Source organism: Monodelphis domestica, chromosome 1 (assembly GCF_027887165.1).
Source record: "Monodelphis domestica isolate mMonDom1 chromosome 1, mMonDom1.pri, whole genome shotgun sequence".
Taxonomy (NCBI): Eukaryota; Metazoa; Chordata; class Mammalia; order Didelphimorphia; family Didelphidae; genus Monodelphis; species Monodelphis domestica.
The window spans coordinates 202,470,411-202,492,171 of record NC_077227.1 but is presented as its reverse complement, the minus strand read 5'-3'; the positions used below and the strand labels follow the sequence as shown (position 1 = coordinate 202,492,171).

The following is a 21,761-nucleotide window of genomic DNA, read 5'->3' as shown; positions in this document are numbered from 1 at the left end:
AGCCTGGCCCATGTAAAGTGACTTGCCCAGGGTCATACCACTAAAGAGTAGGAAGCAGAATTTGAACCTGGGTTTTCCTGACTCCAAACCCAAGGATCAAAGGGCTGTTCTAGCGGCCTCCGAGGTCCCGGGTCCTCCTATATTGGGTCCTTTTGCCCTCCTTGCCCTTTGCTAACTCTTCCTCTTTTTCTCCTAGGATCCCCTCCCAATAAAATGACTCTACAGGTTTCCTTCCAAAAGGTGGAGGCCGCACCAAGGGAGGACAGGCTTGGGGAGGATGCAGGAGCCAGCGGTGTCTAAGGAGGACCCACCATGCACTTGCCCCTGGCTGGTGAGGCGGCTCACCTCAGGCTCCCGTATCAGGGCCTCTGGGGATGGAGAAGCCCTGATCCCTGCCCGGCTGAGGGAGGCTGTGCTTCTGGCTCTTCCCTTCCCACCCCTGCCCTGCAGAGGACCCAGGCCTTGGCCAGCCTCCGAGGACTCCCACAGCTGCTTCTCCCTGGGCCTCACCCAGCAGAGGGCCACTCATTGGGAGGGAATTAGAATAGCAGCACATTCAGAACGTGCTCCACGTTCCTGTGGTTTCCACAGAAGCTGTTATCTAGGAGTCAAGAAACCTCCCCGTTTAAGCCTCTCCTTTTTTGGCTTTGGGAGGGGGGAGGGTTGGACGGGGTGTCAGGAAGACTCAGCGTCCTCCCTAGCTGGTGACCCTGGACAAGTCATGGCACCCCGTTTGCCTCCGTTTCCTCATCTGTCAAATCAGCTGGAGAAGGAAATGGCAACCCATCCAGCATCTCAGCAGAGCCAAGCCCAAAGGAGTCACCGTCAGAGAAGACCAAAGAACAGCTCCGATAAGTGCCCAGGCTCCCGAGGCAAATGACATAGATGAGGCCAAGGGTTCCCTGCTAGTTATCCCCGTCCTCCCCAGTGTGGAGCTCCTCCCGTCTCCTCCAGGCAATCCCAATGCCTCACCTTCATGGGCTGGAGCTGGACCCTGGTGATGCGCGAAGGGTCCACCACGGGCTTCGGTCTCCTCAGGGTGTCCAGGATGTTCTGCCATTGTGGAGGAAGGCCCACAAACTTGCCTTCCTTGGGGTCGAAGGACGTGTGGACCCGGTGCTGGAAGTTCTGCGGGGCAGAGATTTCTGGACGTTTCTTTTTCTTTTTGCGGAACATTCTGTCTGAATGTCAGAAGAGAAGGACGCACAGTCAGAATGGGATTTTGCTCAGAACCGCTCATTGTGTGTGTATATGTCTGTGTGTCTGTGTGTGTCTATGTGTGTCTGTGTCTGTTTGTGTCTGTGGATGAGTGTCTGTGTGTCTGTCTGTGTGCCAATGTCTGTGTCTGTGTGTCTTTGTGTATGTGTGTGTGCGTGTTGCAGGGGCTGGGGATGATGACAGGAATCGTGATTATGCACAACTAAGCCAGTTTCCTCCTAGCTCCTTTGCCTCCTCTCCCCTCTTTATTTTCCTATCCCCCCGCCCCATCTGGCCAATGCATCCCTTCATCATCCTTCATCCCCAAAGCTCCTCTTATCCAACTTCTTCCAGAAGGTTAATCCTGGGGAAAGCCTCCTGATCCTCTCCAGAAATCACAAAATAACCAAGAGTCACAGAAAAAGATACATCCATTCCTGGGTTGGTCCAGAGTCATGCTGCCCCCCCCCCCATCCAATCCAAGGACTGGTCTTTGGTCTCTGTATGTTCTACATGGAGCCCTAGCCTATATCAGGTACCCAGGGACCCCCAATCAGCTCCCACGCATGTTGACCAGATTGATCACCAGACTTCTCAGGAGAGGATGGAAGAAACACACTCAAGGCCACCTAGCACACTGCCCCAATGTTAGGAAGTTTCTAAGTCATCTTACATCCAAATAGCACGTAAATCCTCTCTCCCCTGTGTATGCATCACTATTAGGGGGAGATCCTACTATTGCTTCCTATATACAGAAATCACAGCACAAACTGTGTAAACTCCATGAATCTGGAGCTGCTGTACAAGCCGGACCACTAGACTTTTCACTTCATGACCTGAACCCAGGAGACAAAGAGTATATTAAGAACTTCCAGTGTACTGGAGCAACTCAGCCTTCGTGGGAAGGACCATTCCAAATATTGTTAACGACTCCAACATCTATAAAGATTGGAGAGAAGGACTCTTGGATTCATTGCTCACAAGTAAAGAGAGCATCTTCTATTGAGACTGATTGACTCTATCCTATCACATGCATTGGAGATAATAATCCATTGACAAGTGGATGCTGTTTTTTTTCCAAGAACACATTGAATTCATGATTTTTTTTCCTGACTTTTATTATTGCTTTTCTTGTATTTGGATTAGAATATTTGATTTTTTCCCTTTTCTTATTTCTTGTACTTAAGGTACATAAAATCAATATTATTTTTTATTCAGCAGTAATATAAGTTTAAAATATATATATATATGTATATATACATATATATATATACACTTGCTATAATATTAATGCATACCCAAAGCTTTAGACTGTGGGCACCTGCCATTTATTGATAAATGTTATGGGACTGTGATTAATGTTTGTGTCTGATCTAGGAAATGGGATCAAAAAAGGAGCACAGACTTAATCTGAATAGTGTCAAAAAGAGCACACAGGTCAAAAGAAAGAAATCAATCCAAGTAGGATTGATGAACTTCTAAGACAATACAAGAGGACTTGAACCTAGTGTGAAACTCAAGGTTGTGATGCTTGACATATATTAAGATGTAGGACTTCCTTGTATCCACACTCTTTGTGAAATACTCACAGACAGGTACCAAAGTTTGGCTATCATCCTGGCTCCCCTATCCCTGAGAATGATGAAAAAGTCAGACCAGGGAATGACACTTCTGTATCATACACACAAAAATCTAGCCCTTTTTCTCTCTTATAGTATGGAAACTTCCTGTAGTCTTGGCTGCAAATGAGTAAGTGAGACATTACTGCATTTTGTCCTACAGACCTGTGGGATAAAAATTACTTTAATTGGACCCTAATACAAGGGCATATTATGAATTTATTCTTGTTTTTCAAAATTTTGTATACATAGATTTTTGATATTTTAATTCTGATTTTGAATTTTTTTCTCCAAAAAGTTTAACTTTCTTGCATTTTTTTCTTTATGTTTTTGAGTTTTTTCTCTTCTTTTGATAACTGACTAATACACCCCCATAACTCAACCATGCATCCTGAGCTGAACTGGGTGTTTCTTAACACCCACCTCAGGTGGGGCAGGGATTGTATTTTAATAAAAATCCAAGATTTAAAATTTTTTTTGTTTGAGAAAGATCTTCAAGGAAAGAAGCTTGCTAACTCCTAAATCCAGAGAATGAACTATTTGCAGAAAGATGCCTGAAAAACCCTACACTACATCAAGAAGATCCAGAATGAACTTTGGGTGTGGTTGATTGACTGAAGGTTGATTGGACATTTAATTTGAATGTATACTCTTATGCCAAAAGGGGACTGCCCCCAATTGGTTTTTGTCAATGCACCAAGCAAAACATTGATTTTGTTGTCTTTCTCTCTTCTATTCCCCTCTTCTTTCCAACTATTGTAGTTTACTCTTAATAGCTGAAATTTTGTATGCACCTGCAGTTAGAAAATTTAGAGATACAAGATAATTATGTTTAGTGATCAACTGGGGAGACTACTCTCCCAATCATCATCAGGGGGGATTGTTAATTTTTAGTTTTACTCCACCCTGCTTAGTCTTTAGAATTCCAGTAACCAGGAATGTATACACCCCTACTTAAGGATTAAATGTGAGGAGGATGGCCTATGACTGGCATGTGCTAGCAAGTGACAAATCAAAAACAACTGACTAACCCCCTAGGCTGTCCTAAGAAAAGTTTAGGCCACCATTGGTACATGTGAGACACAGTAAAGAACTGCCTATATATTTTGCATGACTTCCATTGAGGTCTCTCTCTCGGTGGCATTGGAAGCTTTTGGCGGTGTTTGGTGTGCTTGCGGTTTTGGCGGACTTGGCATTGGAGTTTACTGAGAGGAGCTCTGTCTCTTAGTCTAGGTGAAGTGATTTCTCTGAATCAGACTTGGTGAGTGAGAAGGCTGACTCCCCTTTTCCTTTACCTTCTGAAGGCACTCTCCTCCAAGGAGGCCCCTGATCTTGGAGGAGGCCTCTCAGCTGGAAGTTGAGCTAGATTAAATATTCTGAGAAGGCCCTTTGACTAAGGTCTCTGAACTCCCTTTGGCTTAGGCCAGGCTGGGGCAGATCTTCTATCCTTTCCCTCTTCTTACTTTCTTCCTTCTATTGTAAATAAGTCACTATAAAATCCCATACTGACTCGAGTATTTCATTTGGGAGTGAATTTGAATCCCTGTTGACTACTAATATAATATAGTCTAAACCCTAAATTTTATCCCTAACGGTCTTGGAAATTTAACCTTAACACAAGTCACTTAACCATAATTGTCTATCACTAATCTTCTGCCTTGGAACATACTTAGTATTGACTTTAAGACAGAAAGTTGTGTTGTTATTTTTTAAATGTTATTCACAGTCATAGAAGGAATTACCAGAGTATGAATGCAGATTGAAACATACCATTTTTCACTTTTATTTCCTTCATGAGTTTGTTCTTGTATATTTCTTTTCACGATAGAGGAATATGGAAATATGTTATGTGACAACATTGGGATAACCTAGATCAGATTATTTACTGTTTCAGGGAAGGGGAGGGGAGGGAGAGAATTTGGATCAGAAAATGTCAGAAAACAATTGTTAAAGATCACTTTTACATGTAATTGAAAAAAAGAAAGAAAGAAATAGCTGTTTGACTGACTGCTTCTAGCTGCTCTTGCTCTCTTCCCTCAGATGCATCATCTCTGACACCAGGAGGAGAAGCTTCTGCAGTCAGGCCCACATTTTTGTGGTTGATGGATGTCTTTGAAACTTGCCCCTAAGTATTTTCTCCAACCATCAATTGTAGCACTGACAGGAAAGATTCCCAGAGTCCAGAGGGAAGGGGCCAAACCCAAACCAGTTTGAGAACAAAGCTATTCCACTGGTATGTTTCCTCCTGCCAAAGCCTGGTCAGGCTGACCCTATCTGGAGGGAATGCTGCCCCAGAGCTGCCACACCCAGAGCATACACAGAGGGAGGTGGTGGAGTGGGGAGCTGGGGTACTGGGGAGCAGGGAGGAACTGTCAGTCAGCTAGAAGTTTCTAAGAAGCAGGAGAATCTGCTGAAGGGAGGGCCTTTGGAGAGAGAAGAATCAAAGACAGAAAGGGACTACAATCCAAGGACAAGAGGATGAAGGCTGGAACATCACAGATTTAGAGCTAAAAGGGATTTTAGAGGTCACCATGTCTTACTCTCTTATTTAGACTTGAAAGGGGGCAGCTAGCTGGCTCAGCAGATAGAGAGCCAGGCCTAGAGATGGGAGGACCTGGGGCTCAAATTTGACCTCAGACATTTCCTAGCTCTGTGACCCTGAGCAAATTACTTAACTCCCAATTGCCTAGCTCCCTACTGTTCTTCCGTCTTGCAACCAGTACACAGTATTAATACAAAGAAAGAAGGAAGCAAGGGAGGAAGGAAGAGAAGAAAGGAAGCAAGAGAAAGAGAGGGAGTGAGGAAGAAATAAGGAAGGAAAGAAGGAAGGAAAGAAGGAAGGAAGGAAGGAAGGAAGGAAGGAAGGAAGGAAGGAAGGAAGGAAGGAAGGAAGGAAAGAAGGAAGGAAGGAAGGAAGGAAGGGAGGAAGATCTTGCTTTTGCCTTTTGAATAATCCTGGGGAATTCTGGGGAAAATAACACCCAAAGAGTATAAAAAGATTGCCCAAGGTCATACCCAAGCTCCTTGACTACAAATTCAACAAGTTTTCCACTGCACAGTCAGCATTAGCCTCTTCCAGATCCTCCTGCCACCATTACCCAGTGACCTCTTCATTTTTGAAGTGTACTGCATCTATCTAACATATTTAATCATTTGTTTTTCAGTTATGTCTGACTCTTCCTGATCTCATTTTAAGTTTTCTTGGCAAAGTTACTGGAGAGGTTTGCCATTTTCTTCTCCAGCTCATTTTACAGATGAAGGCAAGATTTGAACTCAGAAAGATGAGCCAGGCACACACATCGATGACACCACCTAGCTGCTCCTATTTAACATATAGCTATATATTACATATTTAGTAACATTTAAACATATAATAATTATTAATTAATATATCATATGATATATAATTATATATTAAAATAGATTTAATAATATTAATTAATTAATAATTAAGCACAGAGGAAGTGCTTAATAAAATGCTTTTTCATTCATACATTTTTCATTCATTCTGTGCCACTCCCTGACACCAATCAGATCTTTCTATTATCATCTGCAAGCTTCTAGGACATTCTCTTTTCTTAAGGAGTTCAGTAAGTGGTTCACAGTCCTCCTTTCTATCCCAAACCTTTTTTTTCATATTTGGGAATTTTAATATTCACATTGGTATCCCCTAGAATGAGGCAGCTAGGTGGCTCAGTGGATAGAGCACTAGGCCTAGATTCTAGAAGACTCTTCTCCTTAAGTTCAAATACTTCCTCAAACACTAGCTATGTGACTCTGGACAAGACATTTAACCTCTATTTCTCTTAATCCACTGGAAAAGAAAATGGCAAACCATGCCAATATTCTTGCCAAGAAAACTTCATGTACATTGTAGTCCACAGAATCACCAACAAACTGAGCAACAGTAACAAATCCCCTAGAACAAAGCTCTTGAACTTGCACTGCTTGTAGCAGATTTAAAATATAATTGGGAAATGTTTAACAAAATAAATAAAAATACAACACAAAATAGATAATGCTAATTTGTAGCTTTCTAAATCCATATACAACTTGCAGGCATCCATTTCTATTTGAATTTGATGGCAACTACCTTAGAACAGTAGTGAGGGTGAACCTTTTAGAGAAGGAATGCCAGGCCCTGCCCCCCGCCCCTTCCCCCAACTGAGTGTTATGCCCACCCTCAGCCACTTTCCTATCTTACCTCCCAGCCCCACACTTACCCCAGACAGGAAAGACTCCCATTGGCTCCTGGGCAGAGGGGTGGGGGAAGTGAGGAGTGTCTTCAGGCACATGGTGGAAAAGGGGAGGAGAAAAGATCCACCCCAATCCCTCTGGCTTTCTAGTAACAAATTCTGACGGGCAACTGCAGGCATGCCCACAGAGAGGGCTCTGTGTGCCCTTTATGGCACCAGTGCCATAGATTCACCATCACAGCCCTAGAACACCAGGACCTCTTTGGCTCTGGTGACTTATATCTCTACTCCACCCTAACTGTTCCTAGGTGGTCACACCTTAGACTGCACCATAATGTTATCTCTATGATCTCGAATTCTGAAATGCCTTCTAGTTAGAGCTCTTGTCCTTCTCTTTGTTCCTCACTGGTAATTTCTTCCTTAGGACCACCATTTTGGGAAGGATCCCTAAAGCTTCCTCTGAGGGGAGAGGAGCTTTAAGGTAGGAAGATAGAGACAGGATAGAAGTTTTAGATACTACGAGGGGGATGACGGAGTCAAATTAGAGATATGAGGTGGCAGGAATGAGTCTTTATTAATTTTCCATGAGCCACAGCTAAGCTCTGATCAAAGGACCCTTCCGAAGGCTTATACCAGTCCAAAGATCCACATTTAATACCACACAGGTCGGAGAGATGAAAGAGAGATAGAGAAGGTTTAAAGATGGAGCTTCTCCGGCCAAGCTCCTGCCAGGACAGCCATCAGCTAGCCTGAAAGAGAGAGAGAGAGAGGCGGAGCTTGCTGGGCTATATATAATCTTTGATATGCAAATATACACCGTACATAGGGATGATTCTCATTGGTTAATGACAAGGTATAGGTGTGGTTTCTCTTAACCAGGTGAGCACAAAGAAACCCGTGTTCCCACCTAACCTGGGGGAAGCTGGGGTCAAGGGTCAGAGGCTTTCCCAGCCATGTGCAATACTGAGCATGCTCAAGACTGAGCATGCTCTCTTCTAAGGCAATCTGTACATACAACTGTTCCCCTTGCCCATAGCTAGGGGTGGACTGCTACAATCCCAGTCAAGCTTCACTTTGCTCACAGATAGACATTCTCCTGAATTCTTTTCCTTCTCACTTGCTGCATTTCTCTTTTTTCCCCATCTGTCTTCAAACCACACTTTCCAGCTATCCTTTGTGTTATTTTATTTTCTTTCATCGGGATGTAAGGTTTAAGGGCAAGCATTGTTTTGTTTTGTTTTTTTTAAACCCTTACCTTTCGTCTTAGAATCAATACTGTGTATCGGTTATAAGTTAAGGGTTAGGCAATGGGGGTTAAGTGACTTGCTCAGGGTCACACAGCTGGGAAGAGTCTGAGGCCAAATTTGAACCTAGGATCTCCCATCTCTAGCCCTGGATCTCAATCCACTGAGCTACCCAGCTGCCCCTCCCCTCTGTCTTTCTTTTTGCTTGTATCTGTATCCCCAGCACTTAGCACAGTGCCTGGTACCTAATGAATTTATCTATCTGTCTGTCTGTCTGTCTGTCTGTCTGTCTGTTTCCTATCTCTCTGTCTGCCTGCTTGTTTATCTGTCTGTCTTTCTGTCTCTATCTGTTTCTGTCTGTCTACCTATCTGTCTATCTCTCTCTGTCTATCCATTTGTTTGTCCATCTGACTCTGCCTCATATTTCCTAAACCTATTCATCCCTCCCTGTTTTTCCAGTGCATTAACCACATTATGGCCTAACTTTATAGTGTTTTATTAATTTTTTTTATTTAAACTGTTACTGTCTTAGTAACAACTCTAAATCAGAAAGGCAAGGATTAGGCAAATGGTGTTGTTACTTGTTCAGGGTCACACAACTAGGAAGTGTCTGCTGCTAGATTTGAACCCAAGTACTCAGACTTGGTGTTCTATTCACTGTGCCACCTAGCTGCCCCCTTATCAGTACCTTCTTGATCCCAAGGTCAATGTCCTGTCATCTACTCTTGACTTCCTTTCCTCTTTTGTCCTTCTTTGGCTTATGATCTGCTGAACCTCAATTCCCATCTCATCATCTCTTATAACAGAGCTGCTGAATGCTGCTGGAGTAAGATTCAAAATGGTGCCAACTCAATTCATGTTATCTGATCTCAACAGGGGCCTCCCTGCTGCATAGCAATCTCTCGTTGACTCTTTACAACATTTCCCTTGGGGACTATTCTGAATCTTTTCTTCCTCTTAACCCACCGCGACTATTTCCCTCCCCCTTCTCAGCAGATAATCATGGGATCATAGATTTAGTTAGAAGGGATCTCAAAGGCTGCCTATCCAACCCCTTCATTTTACAGGAGAGGAAATGGAATCCCAGGAGGATTACGACACTTGCCCAAGGAGTAGCAAGTCAAGAGGTGAGGTTTGAAGTCTGGTCCTTTGATTCCAGATACAATGTTCTTCCTACTCTACCATGGGAAAAAAATCAGTGCCAGCTCTTGTGAACAGTGAGAGCCCCCTTATTCAATACTTCTAGCCCTTTCCTTATCATTGCCTGTTCTATCTTCCTTCACTTATTTTTCCCAGCTTTTTACTTGTGTCCTTGATCCTCTTCCATTTCTTCCCATCTCTTCTGGGAATTCACCCCATCAAACATTCCTTTCCCTTCTCTCAGTTTCTATAGTTCCCTTTCCTGCTCCCTGCTGCCTACACATATGTTCAGTTCTCCCATCTTTAAGAAACCTTCACTTGACCTTGTCATCCCCCTCAAGCCATTGGCCTATATTACTCCTCCTGTTCCCTGCCAAACTCCTAGAAATAATCATCCATAATCATTGCCTCTACTTCCTTACCACCCACTCGCTTGTCAACCCCTTGCTGTCTAGCTTTCAACCCCACTGGTCTACTGGAACTGCCCTCAAAGGTTGCCAATAAACTCATAATTGCTCAATCCAAGGGCTCTTTTCTTCTTCTCAGTATTCATTCTCCTTAACTCTGTCCTGTTCTTAAAGCCTTTCCCCTTCTTTGACTTCCTTGACACTGCTCCATTTTGTTTTATCTTGGTCTTCTTTGATGAATCATGACCTATCACTAGCCCCCCTGCAAGGATCAATGCTCTACACGGCATTCTTTTTTCCAAATTCTGTCTCATTGTGAGTTCAGCTGCTCTCCATGGTTTTAATTATCTCTGCAGAGATGACTTCCATCTCTTATATATCTAGCCTGAATCGATCTTCTAAATTCTAGTCTAGATCCAACTCCCTGCTGAACTTCCCAACCTGAATTTCCTATCAATATCTCAGATTCAATATATTCAAAATGGATATGATCATCTTTCCCTTTAAACCAACTTTTCCCTCAAATGTGACCATCAGAGAACCACCATACTTCCAGCTATCACTGGTCCTCTTTAAAATGAAAAATGAGCCATACCACTGCTGCTTTGTACCCCAAAGAGATAATGAAAAATACCTGTACAAAAAATATTTATAGCCGAGCTCTTTGTGGTGGCAAAAAATTGGAAAGTGAGGGAATGCCCTTCGATTGGGGAATGGCTGAACAAATTGTGGTATTTCTTGGTGATGGAATACTATTGTGCTCAAAGGAACAATGAACTGGAGGAATTCCATGTAAACTGGACTGACCTCCAGGAAGTGATGCAGAGCGAGAGGAGCAGAACCAGGAGAACATTGTACACAGAGACTGATACCCTGTGGTACAATCCAATGTAATGGACTTCTCTACTAGCAACAATGCAATGATCCAGGACAATTCTGAGGGACTTATGAGAAAGAACACTATCCACATTCAGAGAAAGAATTGTGGGAGCAGAAACTCAGAAGAAAAACATATAATCAATCACATAGGTCAATGGGGATACGACTGGGGATATTGACTTTAAATGATCACTCTATTGTAAAATCAATAATATGGAAATGGGTTCTGAACAATGATACATGTAAAACCCAGTGGAATTGCTCATTGGCTCCAGGATGGGGGAGAGAGGAGGGAAGGGAAAGAACATAAATCATATAATAATTTTGAAAAATCCTAAATTAACTAAATTTTAAAATTAAATAAAGTAAAATGAAGGATGAACAATAACAAAGCAACTAGGGCTTGTAAACCACACTATTAAAGTTTAAAGCTAAACAAATATTTTTGTGACACAGCAACACTCTGTATTTGACTCTACCTTCTCTTTAATCCCTTATGTAATCAGAGGCCAAGTTTTATAGGTTCTACCTTCCAATATCTCACATCTGTTCCCTTCCCATCAAAATCACACTGCCAAATGCACTCTCTTTTCATTCCCATACATCTTTCTTTCTCTTTCTCTCTTTGTCCTTTTCTTTCTTTCTTTTTCTTTTCCTCCTTTCTTTCCTTCCTTTTTTCTTTTCGTTCTCTCCTTCCTTCTTTCCTTCTTTTTCTTTCTTTTTTCTTTCTTTCTTTTTCTTTCTTTTTCTTTCTTTCTTTCTTTCTTTCTTTCTTTCTTTCTTTCTTTCTTTCTTTCTTTCTCTGTCTTTGTTTCTTTCTGTTTCTTTCTTTCTTCCTTCCTTCCTTTCTTTCTCTTTCTTTCTTTCTTTCTTTCTTTCTTTCTTTCTTTCTTTCTTTCTTTCTTTCTTTCTTTCTTTCTTTCTTTCTTTCTTTCTTTCTTTCTTTCTTTCTTTCTTTCTTTCTTTCTTTCTTTCTTTCTTTCTTTCTTTCTTTCTGTTTTAGAATTAATACTAAGTATAATTTCCAAGGCAAAAAATACTACTAAAGCTAAGAAGTTGGGGTTAGTGACTTGCCCAGGATCACACAACTAGGAAGTATCTGAGGTCATATTTGAACTCAGACCTCTAGTCTCTAGGCCTGGCTTCCTATCCACTGAGCTACCTAGCTGCCCCCTATCTCCACATTCTGGAATTCTTCCCTTTCTTTAAGGTACCTCTCAGGTACCTCTTCTGCCTTGAAGCCTTCCAAAATGCCCTCCCTTCAAACATTCCTAGAGCTTTTTATCCATCCTTGACTACTTCCCCCATGTTGTAATTAGCTAAGTTGGTGTTGTATCCTCCTAGTTGAATATAAGCTCCCTGAAGGTTGATATTGTTTCATTATTGCTTTTGCATTCTGGCGGCTTACACAAAATATTCTTATAAATATCTGCCAAACTGAATGGACTTCTTAATGTGTCAGCATCCTTGACTGGAAAGCCTTGCTGCTGATCCCAAACATAACCAGTTGAGACACCTCCCCCCACCCCAGTTTTCACCAAGCTGGACGTGAGGGATGATAAAGCCAAAAATGAATTGACTGAGGTGGAGAATGGAAAACCCTATTTCAGCAGCAATTTAAACATCTTGATTACCCAAGATATCCTTTGGGCTCTGGAACAGACCTGCTACCATTCAGTGATCTAAAAGTTTGGTCTTTTAAGGTGAGATAGAAGTACTCACATAGAATGGGCCAGGTCTTTTTTTCCCCCTAAAAGGCAATCAAACGGTTCTCAAGAATTAATTGGTCCAAGTAGAGGTGTGCCGGAACCATTTTGTACAGGCTCACAAGAGCCAGTTGTTAGAATTTCAGTGTAAGTATTTATACCTCAAAAAACAGCAAAGACTATAGATTATGGCTTGATTCATTGTTTTGTCAATTGTCTAGATTTAAGAAATGTTGATAATTAAACTTAAGAGAATGCTTATTGATTCCGAGTTTAAATAGATGGCTTGCCCAAAGGTATGCAAGCAGTGAAATCAGGATTAGAGCCCAGTTCATTAATGTGGGGGGAGGGAGTTAATGAGATTGCCTGAAATGAATTGGGAGGTCCCCTGATCAATCCTCCACTATACTGTTTAAGTGTTTATCCAGGAAGGACAGTTAGGACCTGCAGTTGGGAGGACCTGGGTTCAAATTTGACCTCAGCCACTTCCTAGCGACCCTGGGCAAGTTACTTAACTGATTGCCTAGTCTTTTACTACTCTTCTGTCTGATACTAAGAAAATACAAGTTAAAAAAGGTTTATCTACGAAGAGATAGAATGTTAAAAAGAGTAAATTAAATAGATCATGAAGAAGATGTGAACCCAAGAAAGTAAAGGGTGCTGTTAAGTGGAAAGTCCCTTTAAAAGTCCCCTGCTCTTATCACTGCTTTTTCAGAGACTTCTCTTTGCTAAATGGCTTTTCCTGGGAAAGCCTTAAGAACTCCAAGTGGTCAGTCAACTAGGAGTGCTTTTGAGAAACACAAGAGGTTTATAATAATTAATAATAATTATGATGCTATTCATATAACATTTTAAAATTTACAAAATATTTTACATATATTATCTCCTATGAACCTTACAATTCAGAGGTTGATCCTATTGGTTTTTTTTCAATTTAAACATTATTTTATTTGGTTATTTTCAAACAATATTCCTTGGAAACAAAGATCCTTTTCTTATCCTCTCCCCCTCCCAACGCCCCCCCCCCCAGCCAACGCATGATTCCACTAGGTATCACATGTGTCCTTGCTTCAAACCCATTTCCATGTTGTTGGCATTTGCCTTAGGGCTTTCATTTAGAGTCTCTCCTCATTCCTGTCCCTTCCACCCCTGTAGTCAAGCAGTTGCTTATCTTTGGTGTTTTCCTGGTTCTGCTCCTTTCGCTCTGCATCACTTCCTGGAGGTTGTTCCATACTCCATGGAATTCCTCCACTTTATTATTCCTTTTAGCACAATAGTATTCCACCACCAACATATACCACAATTTGTTCAGCCATTCCCCAATTGAAGGGCATCCCCTCATTTTCCAATTTTTGGCCACCACAAAGAGCACAGCTATGAATATTCTTGTACATGTATTTTTCATTATTATCTCTTTGGGGTACAAACCCAGCAGTGCTATGGCTGGATCAAAGGGCAGACAGTCTTTTAGCGCCCTTTGGGCATAGTTCCAAATTGCCCTCCAGAATGGTTGCATCAATTCAAAACTCCACCAGCAATGAATTAATGTCCCAACTTTGCCACATCCCCTCCAGCATTCATTACTTTCCTTTGTTGTCATATTAGCCAATCTGCCAGGTGTGAGGTGATACCTCAAAGTTGTTTTGATTTGCATCTCTCCGATTATAAGAGATTTAGAGCACTTTTTCATGTGCTTATAAATAGTATTGATTTCTTTGGCTGAAAACTGCCTATTCATGTCCCTTGCCCATTTCTCAATTGGAGAATGGCTTGATTTTTTGTACAACTGATTTAGCTCTTTGTAAATTTGAATAATTAGACCTTTGTTAGAGGATTTTGTTATGAAAATTGTTTCCCAATTTGTTGCTTCCCTTCTCGATTTGTTTGCATTGGTTTTGTTTGTACAAAACCTTTTTAATTTGATGTAATCAAAATTGTTTATTTTACATTTTGTGACTCTATGTCTTGCTTGGTTTTAAAGTCTTTCCCTTCCCACAGGTCTGACATATATATTATTCTGTGATCACCTAATTTACTTATAGTTTCCTTCTTTATGTTCAAGTCATTCACCCATTCTGAGTTTATCTTGGTGTAGGGTGTGAAGGTGTTGATCCAAACCTAATCTCTCCCACACTGTCTTCCAGTTTTCCCAGCAGTTCTTGTCAAATAGTGGGTTTTTGTCCCAGAAGCTGGGGTCTTTGGGTTTGTCATATACTATCTTACTGGGGTCACTTACCCCGACTATTCCACTGATCATCCTTTCTGTCTCTTAGCCAGTACCAAATTGTTTTGATGACAGCTGCTTTGTAATATAGTTTGAGATCTGGGACTGCAAGGCCCCCTTCCTTTGTATTTTTTTTTCATTATTTCCCTGGATATCCTTAATCCTTTGTTCTTCCAAATGAACTTTGTTATGGTTTGTTCTAAGTCAGTAAGAAAATTTTTTGGAAGTTCAATGGGTATAGCATTAAATAGATAAATAAGCTTGGGTAGGATGGTCATTTTTATTATATTGGCTCTTCCTACCCATGAACAGTTAATATTTTTCCAATTGCTCAAGTCTAGTTTTATTTGCGTGGAGAGTGTTTTATAGTTGTGTTCATATAGTTCCTGTGTTTGTCTCAGGAGATAGATTCCTAGGTATTTTATTTTGTCTAAGGTGATTTTGAATGGGATTTCTCTTTCTAATTTTTGCCGCTGAGCTGTGTTGGAAATATATAGAAATGCTGATGACTTATGTGGGTTTATTTTGTAACTTGCAACTTTGCTAAAGTTGTTGATTATTTCGACTAGCTTTTTGGTTGAATCTCTAGGATTCTTTAAGTAGACCATCATATCATCTGCAAAGAGTGATAGCTTGGTCTCCTCATTACCTATTTTAATGCCTTCAATTTCTTTTTCTTCTCTAATTGCTACTGCTAGTGTTTCTAGTACAATGTTAAATAATAGAGGCGATAATGGGCATCCTTGTTTCACTCCTGATCTTATTGGGAATGTATCTAGTTTATCCCCATTGCAGATGATGTTAGTTGATGGTGTTAGATATATACTGTTTATTATTTTTAGGAACGACCCTTCTATTCCTACGCTTTCTAATGTTTTTAATAGGAATAAGTGTTGTATTTTATCAAAGGCTTTTTCTGCATCTATTGAGATAATCATGTGATTTTTGTCTGTTTGTTTGTTGATGTGGTCAATTATGTGGATGGTTTTCCTAATATTGAACCAGCCCTGCATCCCTGGTATAAATCCTACCTGATCATAGTGAATAACCCTTCCTGATCACTTGCTGGAGTCTTTTTGCTAGTATCCTATTTAAGATTTTTGCATCTATATTCATTAGGGAGATTGGTCTATAATTTTCTCTCTCTGTTTTCGATCTACCTGGTTTTCGAATCAGTACCATGTTTGTGTCATAAAAGGAGTTTGGTAGAGTTTGGTGATTACCGTGCGCTAGTTCTGGGCTCCTGAGATCTGTGCTCCCCTAGCCCGCCCGTTGGGGTTTTGGGTGTTAGTACTCTCAGGAGAAGGGCCTTATCTTATTCAGGTCCCCGGACCTGGGGCTGCCCATTGTTCAGTCCTGGGGTGCCCCTCCCTCACTTGTTGATTCTTGCGGGTGCTGAATTTAGCTCTGGCTCCGGCTGTTTGGTGGAGGAGGGGCGGGTGGGTCAGCTTTTTGTTCCCTTATATTGTGGAGGTGCCAGAATCCCACCTACCTTCAGAGCTTCACCTTATTGTGGGGTCTATCCATTCTCATGAGGATGGTTGTTTTTTATTTTGGGAGGGTCTTTTGCGGTCGTCTGTGTCGTTGGGTCTGAGGAGAGGAAGCAAGCCGTGTCTACTCTGCAGCCATGCAGAGTAGTCCTGGTCCTATTATTATTCCCATTTTGTGGGTAAAGAAATTGAGGCTAAGGGATTAAGTGACTTGCCCATGTTCACACAGCTATATATCCTTCACCATCACTCTTCTTCTGGTTTATTCTGATGCCCAGATCCCCAATATGATGATAGCAGACACTTCTTTTCTTTCGTTTTTTAAACCCTGACCTTCTGTCTTGGAGTCAATACTGTGTATTGCTCCACAGCAGAAGAGTGGTAATGGCTAGGCAATGGGAGTTAAGTGACCTGCCCAGGGTCACACAGCTAGGAAGTGTCTGAGATCATATTGAACCCCAGAACCTCCCATCTCTAGACTGGCTCTCCATCCACTGAGTCACTCAGCTGCCCCCTTTATACAGTAGATTGTGGTACCTTGGATTTGGAGTTCAAGAATCCTATTTGAGCTATTTACACCTTTGTGTGAACTTGAGTAAGTCATTCAAGTGATTAGTACAATACCTGGAACACAGTAGTTGCTTATTTTGTTGTTCAGTCCTGTCTGACTCTTTGTGACCCCGTTTGGGTTTTTCTTGGCATAGATACTGGAGTGGTTTTCCATTGCCTTCTCTGGTTCATTTTACAGACGAAGAAACTGAGACAAACAGGATAAAGTGATTTGCCCAGGTTCAAAACAGCTAGTAAAGTGTCTGAGGCTGGATTTGAACTCAGGAAGTTCTCAGGAACTCTCAGGAAGCTCTCAGGAAGAGTCTTCCTGCCTCTAGACTCTGCCTTCTGTCCACTTCAGCGTCTTGCTCTCCTAGACCAAATGTTTATTAACTCTTTATTGGCTGAACATAGCAGAGCCTTCATTTCCTCTTCTGTAAAAGAAAAGGGCTGGACTGGATCTTCACGCCAGTGCCTTCTCATTCTAAATCCCATAAGCCCATGATGCTCGATGACGAGCAGCCTGGCGTAATTTGAGGGAAGCCTGCCTGCAGGTCTGGAGCAGGGCCAGCTGACCTCTGGAGGCCCCTCACCTTTAGAGGTTTCAACTTGTCTTTCAGCCTCTAATCTTCCAGTCAGGGATGGGCTGAGCTAGAGCTGCCTGCTCTGGGCTCTCCTGCAAAGGTCTGGAGAAGAGTCATGGAGGGGTAGGAGGAAGTGGATGGCTGGAAAAAGAACACATTTTCCTCCCAGCAGAAAAAAAGTGGAGAACTCTGGGATGGGAGCGTGGTAGATGCTGTAAGACTTAATCAGTTTTACTTGACGGCATGAATGTTGTAACCCTCTCGACTTCCCTCCCAACAAATGAGATAATATTTGCAAAGTGCTTAGACAGCGCCTGGCACTATGTGAGTGTTCACAGATGCTGATTACCTTCTTTCCTCTTCCTCCCCATGGAGGCTCCTTGAGGGAAAAGACTGTTTTCATAATGTCTTTGTAGTACAATGTTTCGAGGCAAAGTGGACAAAGCACTGGCCTTGGGATCAAGAAGATTCATCTTCCAGAGTTCAAATCTGACCTCAGACACTAGTTGGGTGACCCTGGGCAAGTCACTTCATCCTGTTTGCCTCATTGTAAAATGAACAGAAGAAGGAAATGGAAGACCATGCCGGCATCTTTGCCAAGAAAACTCCAAATGGGATCACAAAGAATTGGACAGGACTGAACAAGAACAAATCACCAATGTAGAGCACTATGCTTTGTTTTTTGTTTGTTTGTTTTTTAATTCTTATCTTCTGTCTTAGAATCAATACTAGGTATTGGCTCCAAGGAAGAAGAGCAGCAAGGGCTAGTGACTTGCTCAGGGTCACACAGCAGTGTCTGAGATCAAACTTGACCCCAAGGTCTCCCGTCTCCAGGCTTGGCTCCCAATCCACAGAGTCACATAGCTGCCCCTAGTGCTGTTTTTATACATAATAGATATTTATTTGCATGGACTTTAAACACTGCAAAGTGCCTTTCATGATCTCATTTGAACCTCACCACTTCCATGTGAGGTTGGCACTAAAGGAATAATTAGCTCATTTTATAGATCAGGAAACTGAGGATCCTAGAGATTGAGTTATTTACCTATGATTACACAGAAAATAAGAAGCAGGAATTGAACTCACATTTTCCTGACTCCTCCTCCTACATATTTATTTATTTACTTACTTATTTGTTTGTTTGTTTGTTTATTTAATAAATGCCTTCTGAACTTATAAAGTAGAGGCACTTATTCCAGGATGGATGGGGGCCTTTTTTGGGCAACTGGTGGGAGGACACACCCTGTGACCATTCACTCAAGCATGAACTATGTACAGCCCAGAGAAGGCAACTCTAACTTCAGCTGATCTCTGACTAGAACACGGGGAATGATTTTTATTTTTTTTTATCCTTACTTTCTATCTTAGAATATATTGATTCTAAAGTAGAGTGGTAAGGGTTAGGCAGTTGGAGTTCCAGGGTCATATAGCTAAGAAGGGTCTGTGGTCAGATTTGAACCCAGGTCCTCTAGGTCTGGGAATTATTTTTTTAAGAAATGATCCTGGACTTTGGCTTTCACATCTACTTCCATATTGTCACCTTGGGAAGGCTACGAGCCAGTCTCAATGGTGCTAGGGTGGCTCGAAGCACTTTCTGAGATCCTCATTTAGAAGTGGCTTCAGAGTCTGTTTCCAAGCCATATGAGAAAATGAGCCTTACTTTATACTCATGACTCATTTTCTTGGACTCCAAACAGCATCACTGTGCTCATTCGCCCACTTCATTCTCTCGTCCTGGGATCAGAGAACCAGAGCTCTAAGGCTGGAAGGGATCTTGGAGGCCTTCTTGTCCAAGCCCTTCATTTGACAGAGAGGGAACTGAGGCCCAGGGAGGGTGAATGAATTGGTTCCTTTGGACTTTGGACTATTAAAAAAAATTATATACACATATACACACACACACACACACACACACACACACACACACACACACATATTTAATGGAGAAAGACTCGCTATTTCTCAGGTTATTAAAAAAAAAAACTTGCATCGGAGAATCCAAAACAGTTTGAGTGAGTGTCTGGCCTCCTCAGGTAATGACGGGGTCTCCATTCTGGTCTATTTGTTTCAAAGTCAGTTAGGTACGTATCTTTTCTAGTTCATCACTCAGCCTTGATGGATTGGTTTGGAACCTGGCCAACTGCTCCCAGCCCACTGGGAGAATCCAGACAGCAGTATCCCTAAGGCTCACCAATCATTCCCAAGTGATTTCAAGAGGGCAAGAAATGTTCCCATCCATCAAAGGCCTAGGGACACCCAGCATTCCAGCTAACAAAGACATTCGAGTGGAAATGAGTCAGAGGAGAGAAGCATGAGAAGGAACCTGAGGACTGGGGAGAGAAAGGGGTGTAGGGAGAAAGTTTAGTGACGTAAAATCAAAAGCTATCAATCACAGTAACAGATTTTTACAAAGAAGGCATCTGAAGCTATCTAATCCGACCCAGGCTCCTACAAGAATCTCTTCCATAGCACTCCAAAAATTGGTCAACCTTGAAGTCATTTCTCAAGTGAGGAAATTCGCCACCTCCCCAGGCAGCCCATCTTGGTTTAGCTCTAATGGGGAAGGGATATTCTTTCCAGGAAATCTATACCTGCGGATCAGTTGGGCCCGGTGAAACCAAGTGCCAGGTCACATCAGGGAGGACCCACAGAGTAAAGGGGTCAAGAGGCTGGGGAGGGTAGGAGGTAGAGGAATCTAGGGTTCCTATAGTGCCTGGAAGATCACAGATTTAGAGCTGAAAGGAGCCCCAGGGAACATCCTGTCTGATCCTTCATTTCACAATTGAGAAAACAGAAGTTCATCCACAGAGGTGAAAGGACTTGTCCAAAGTCACAGGCTATTTCAGAGGTGAGAGCTAAACCTGCGAGTTTCTGGTTCTGAGACTGTTGTATGAAAGTAGTTACACCTGATCTCCCAGACCTTAGAGTCTCCATCACTGGTAAAAGGAATGTTTTGCTTCCAGGAAAACATCCTCAAGAAGAAGGAAATAATATCTGCCCCATTCTCAGAGTAATTTCTGGTAGGCTGGAGTCATTGGACCACAATGACGTTCCAGATCCACCCTAGCCAAGAGCTTTGGGAGGAAAATTTTTCTAAGGAGTTTAGGGTAGCCCTTTGCCCTCTGACCTCAAATAATTTCTATAGCTTTGAGAATAACACCCCAGGGGAAAGATCTATATTTATAGAATTTCCCCCACTTTTCTCCCAAGTTCTTGTAGGGAGTCCCAAAGAAACTCATGTGTTCACTGGAATACATGAAAATTTCCATTACTTTTCCTGGTTGAGTTCTAGAGATCATCCTAGTGCTATATCAGAACATAGGAAGGGTAGAGTTGGGAGGGGCCTCAGAGTCATCTCCTCTCTCATCTTAAAGATGAGGAAACTGAGGCCTCTCTAGGTTTGATGACTTGGCCAAGGTAGAGAGGTGGGAGTCAAAGCTAGACCCCCTAACTCTAAGGCAAACTCTCTTTCCACTGTACTAGAGTAGACTGAGTGAAGTCTGCTCTGTAGATAGATATCTGCCTTAGAGATTAGCTGGGACAGCAGGAGACCAAGGAAAGTCATAGCATCATAGATTTGGACCTTACTAGTCATCTGTCTTAACCCCTTCATTTTGAAGATGAGTTAACTTACAGGAAAGTGATGTGACAGCCCAAGTTCACACAGGTAGCAAGAAAGTAGCCTGGAGAGGAAAGGGTTGGTTTGTAGCCAGGTGGCTCAGTGGATGAAAAGTCTGACCTAAAGCTGGGAGGTCCTGGGTTCAAATCTGGCCTTAGACACTTCCTGGCTATACGATCCTGGGCAAGTCACTTGACCCTCATTGCCTAGTCCTTACTGCTCTTCTGCCCTGAAACCAATTCATATTGTAGATTCTAAGACAGGAGGTAAGGGTTTAAGGAAGGAAGGAAGGAAGGAAGGAAGGAAGGAAGGAAGGAAGGAAGGAAGAAAGGGAGGGCCCCTGATTGTTCTGGCTGGTTCACTAGTATAAAAGATACCTTAGTCTTAATAAGTTCATTATTCTTTTTCAAGGGTTAAAAAAAAAGATTTATATTCTTGGCATATAGTCCTATTAGATACCCAGCATCATAATGATAAAGTGTAATCATAGTAGAATTAATAGTAATGAATAATCATCATTATTAATTGATTGAAATATCTGTGCATGAGAATTGGTCATCAATAATTATATTAAGAGAAATTCCCTTTGTGCCTTATAAAATACCTTTGCCAAGACAGTTTGCGCATGCCTTTAGCATCCTGGAATTTAGCCAGACTTCTTAAGGCTGTGGTATCTAATTTTGGCTTTGAAACCATAGAATAATCTTGAGCAACTTCATTTTCACTATATATGGCACATTTCCTGCCCACCCCAGCAGCGCCTGTAATCTACCCCAGAAGAAGATAAAGAAACAACCCGACCCTCTGGAAAAAAAGAAACCTTCCAGAGGGATTATTTCCCTGAGAAGACATATTGAGCTGACCATCCCCAATCCCTTTTGGAGGGAGTGTGTGTAATCTGACTCTT

General features: G+C 42.0%; 1 protein-coding gene across 5 annotated transcripts in view; it reads right to left on the bottom strand.

Moving 5' to 3' along the window:
* PAK6 (p21 (RAC1) activated kinase 6) overlaps positions 1-21,761 on the bottom strand; it is a 101,193-nt gene that overhangs the window by 34,222 nt on the left and 45,210 nt on the right. For all 5 annotated transcript variants that reach the window (XM_056810259.1, XM_056810261.1, XM_056810260.1 and 2 more), the window contains one exon: positions 973-1,181. In XM_056810259.1, coding sequence (XP_056666237.1) covers positions 973-1,176 — 204 coding nt within the window. In that variant the 5' untranslated portion in view covers positions 1,177-1,181. The remainder of the gene's footprint in view (positions 1-972; positions 1,182-21,761) is intronic.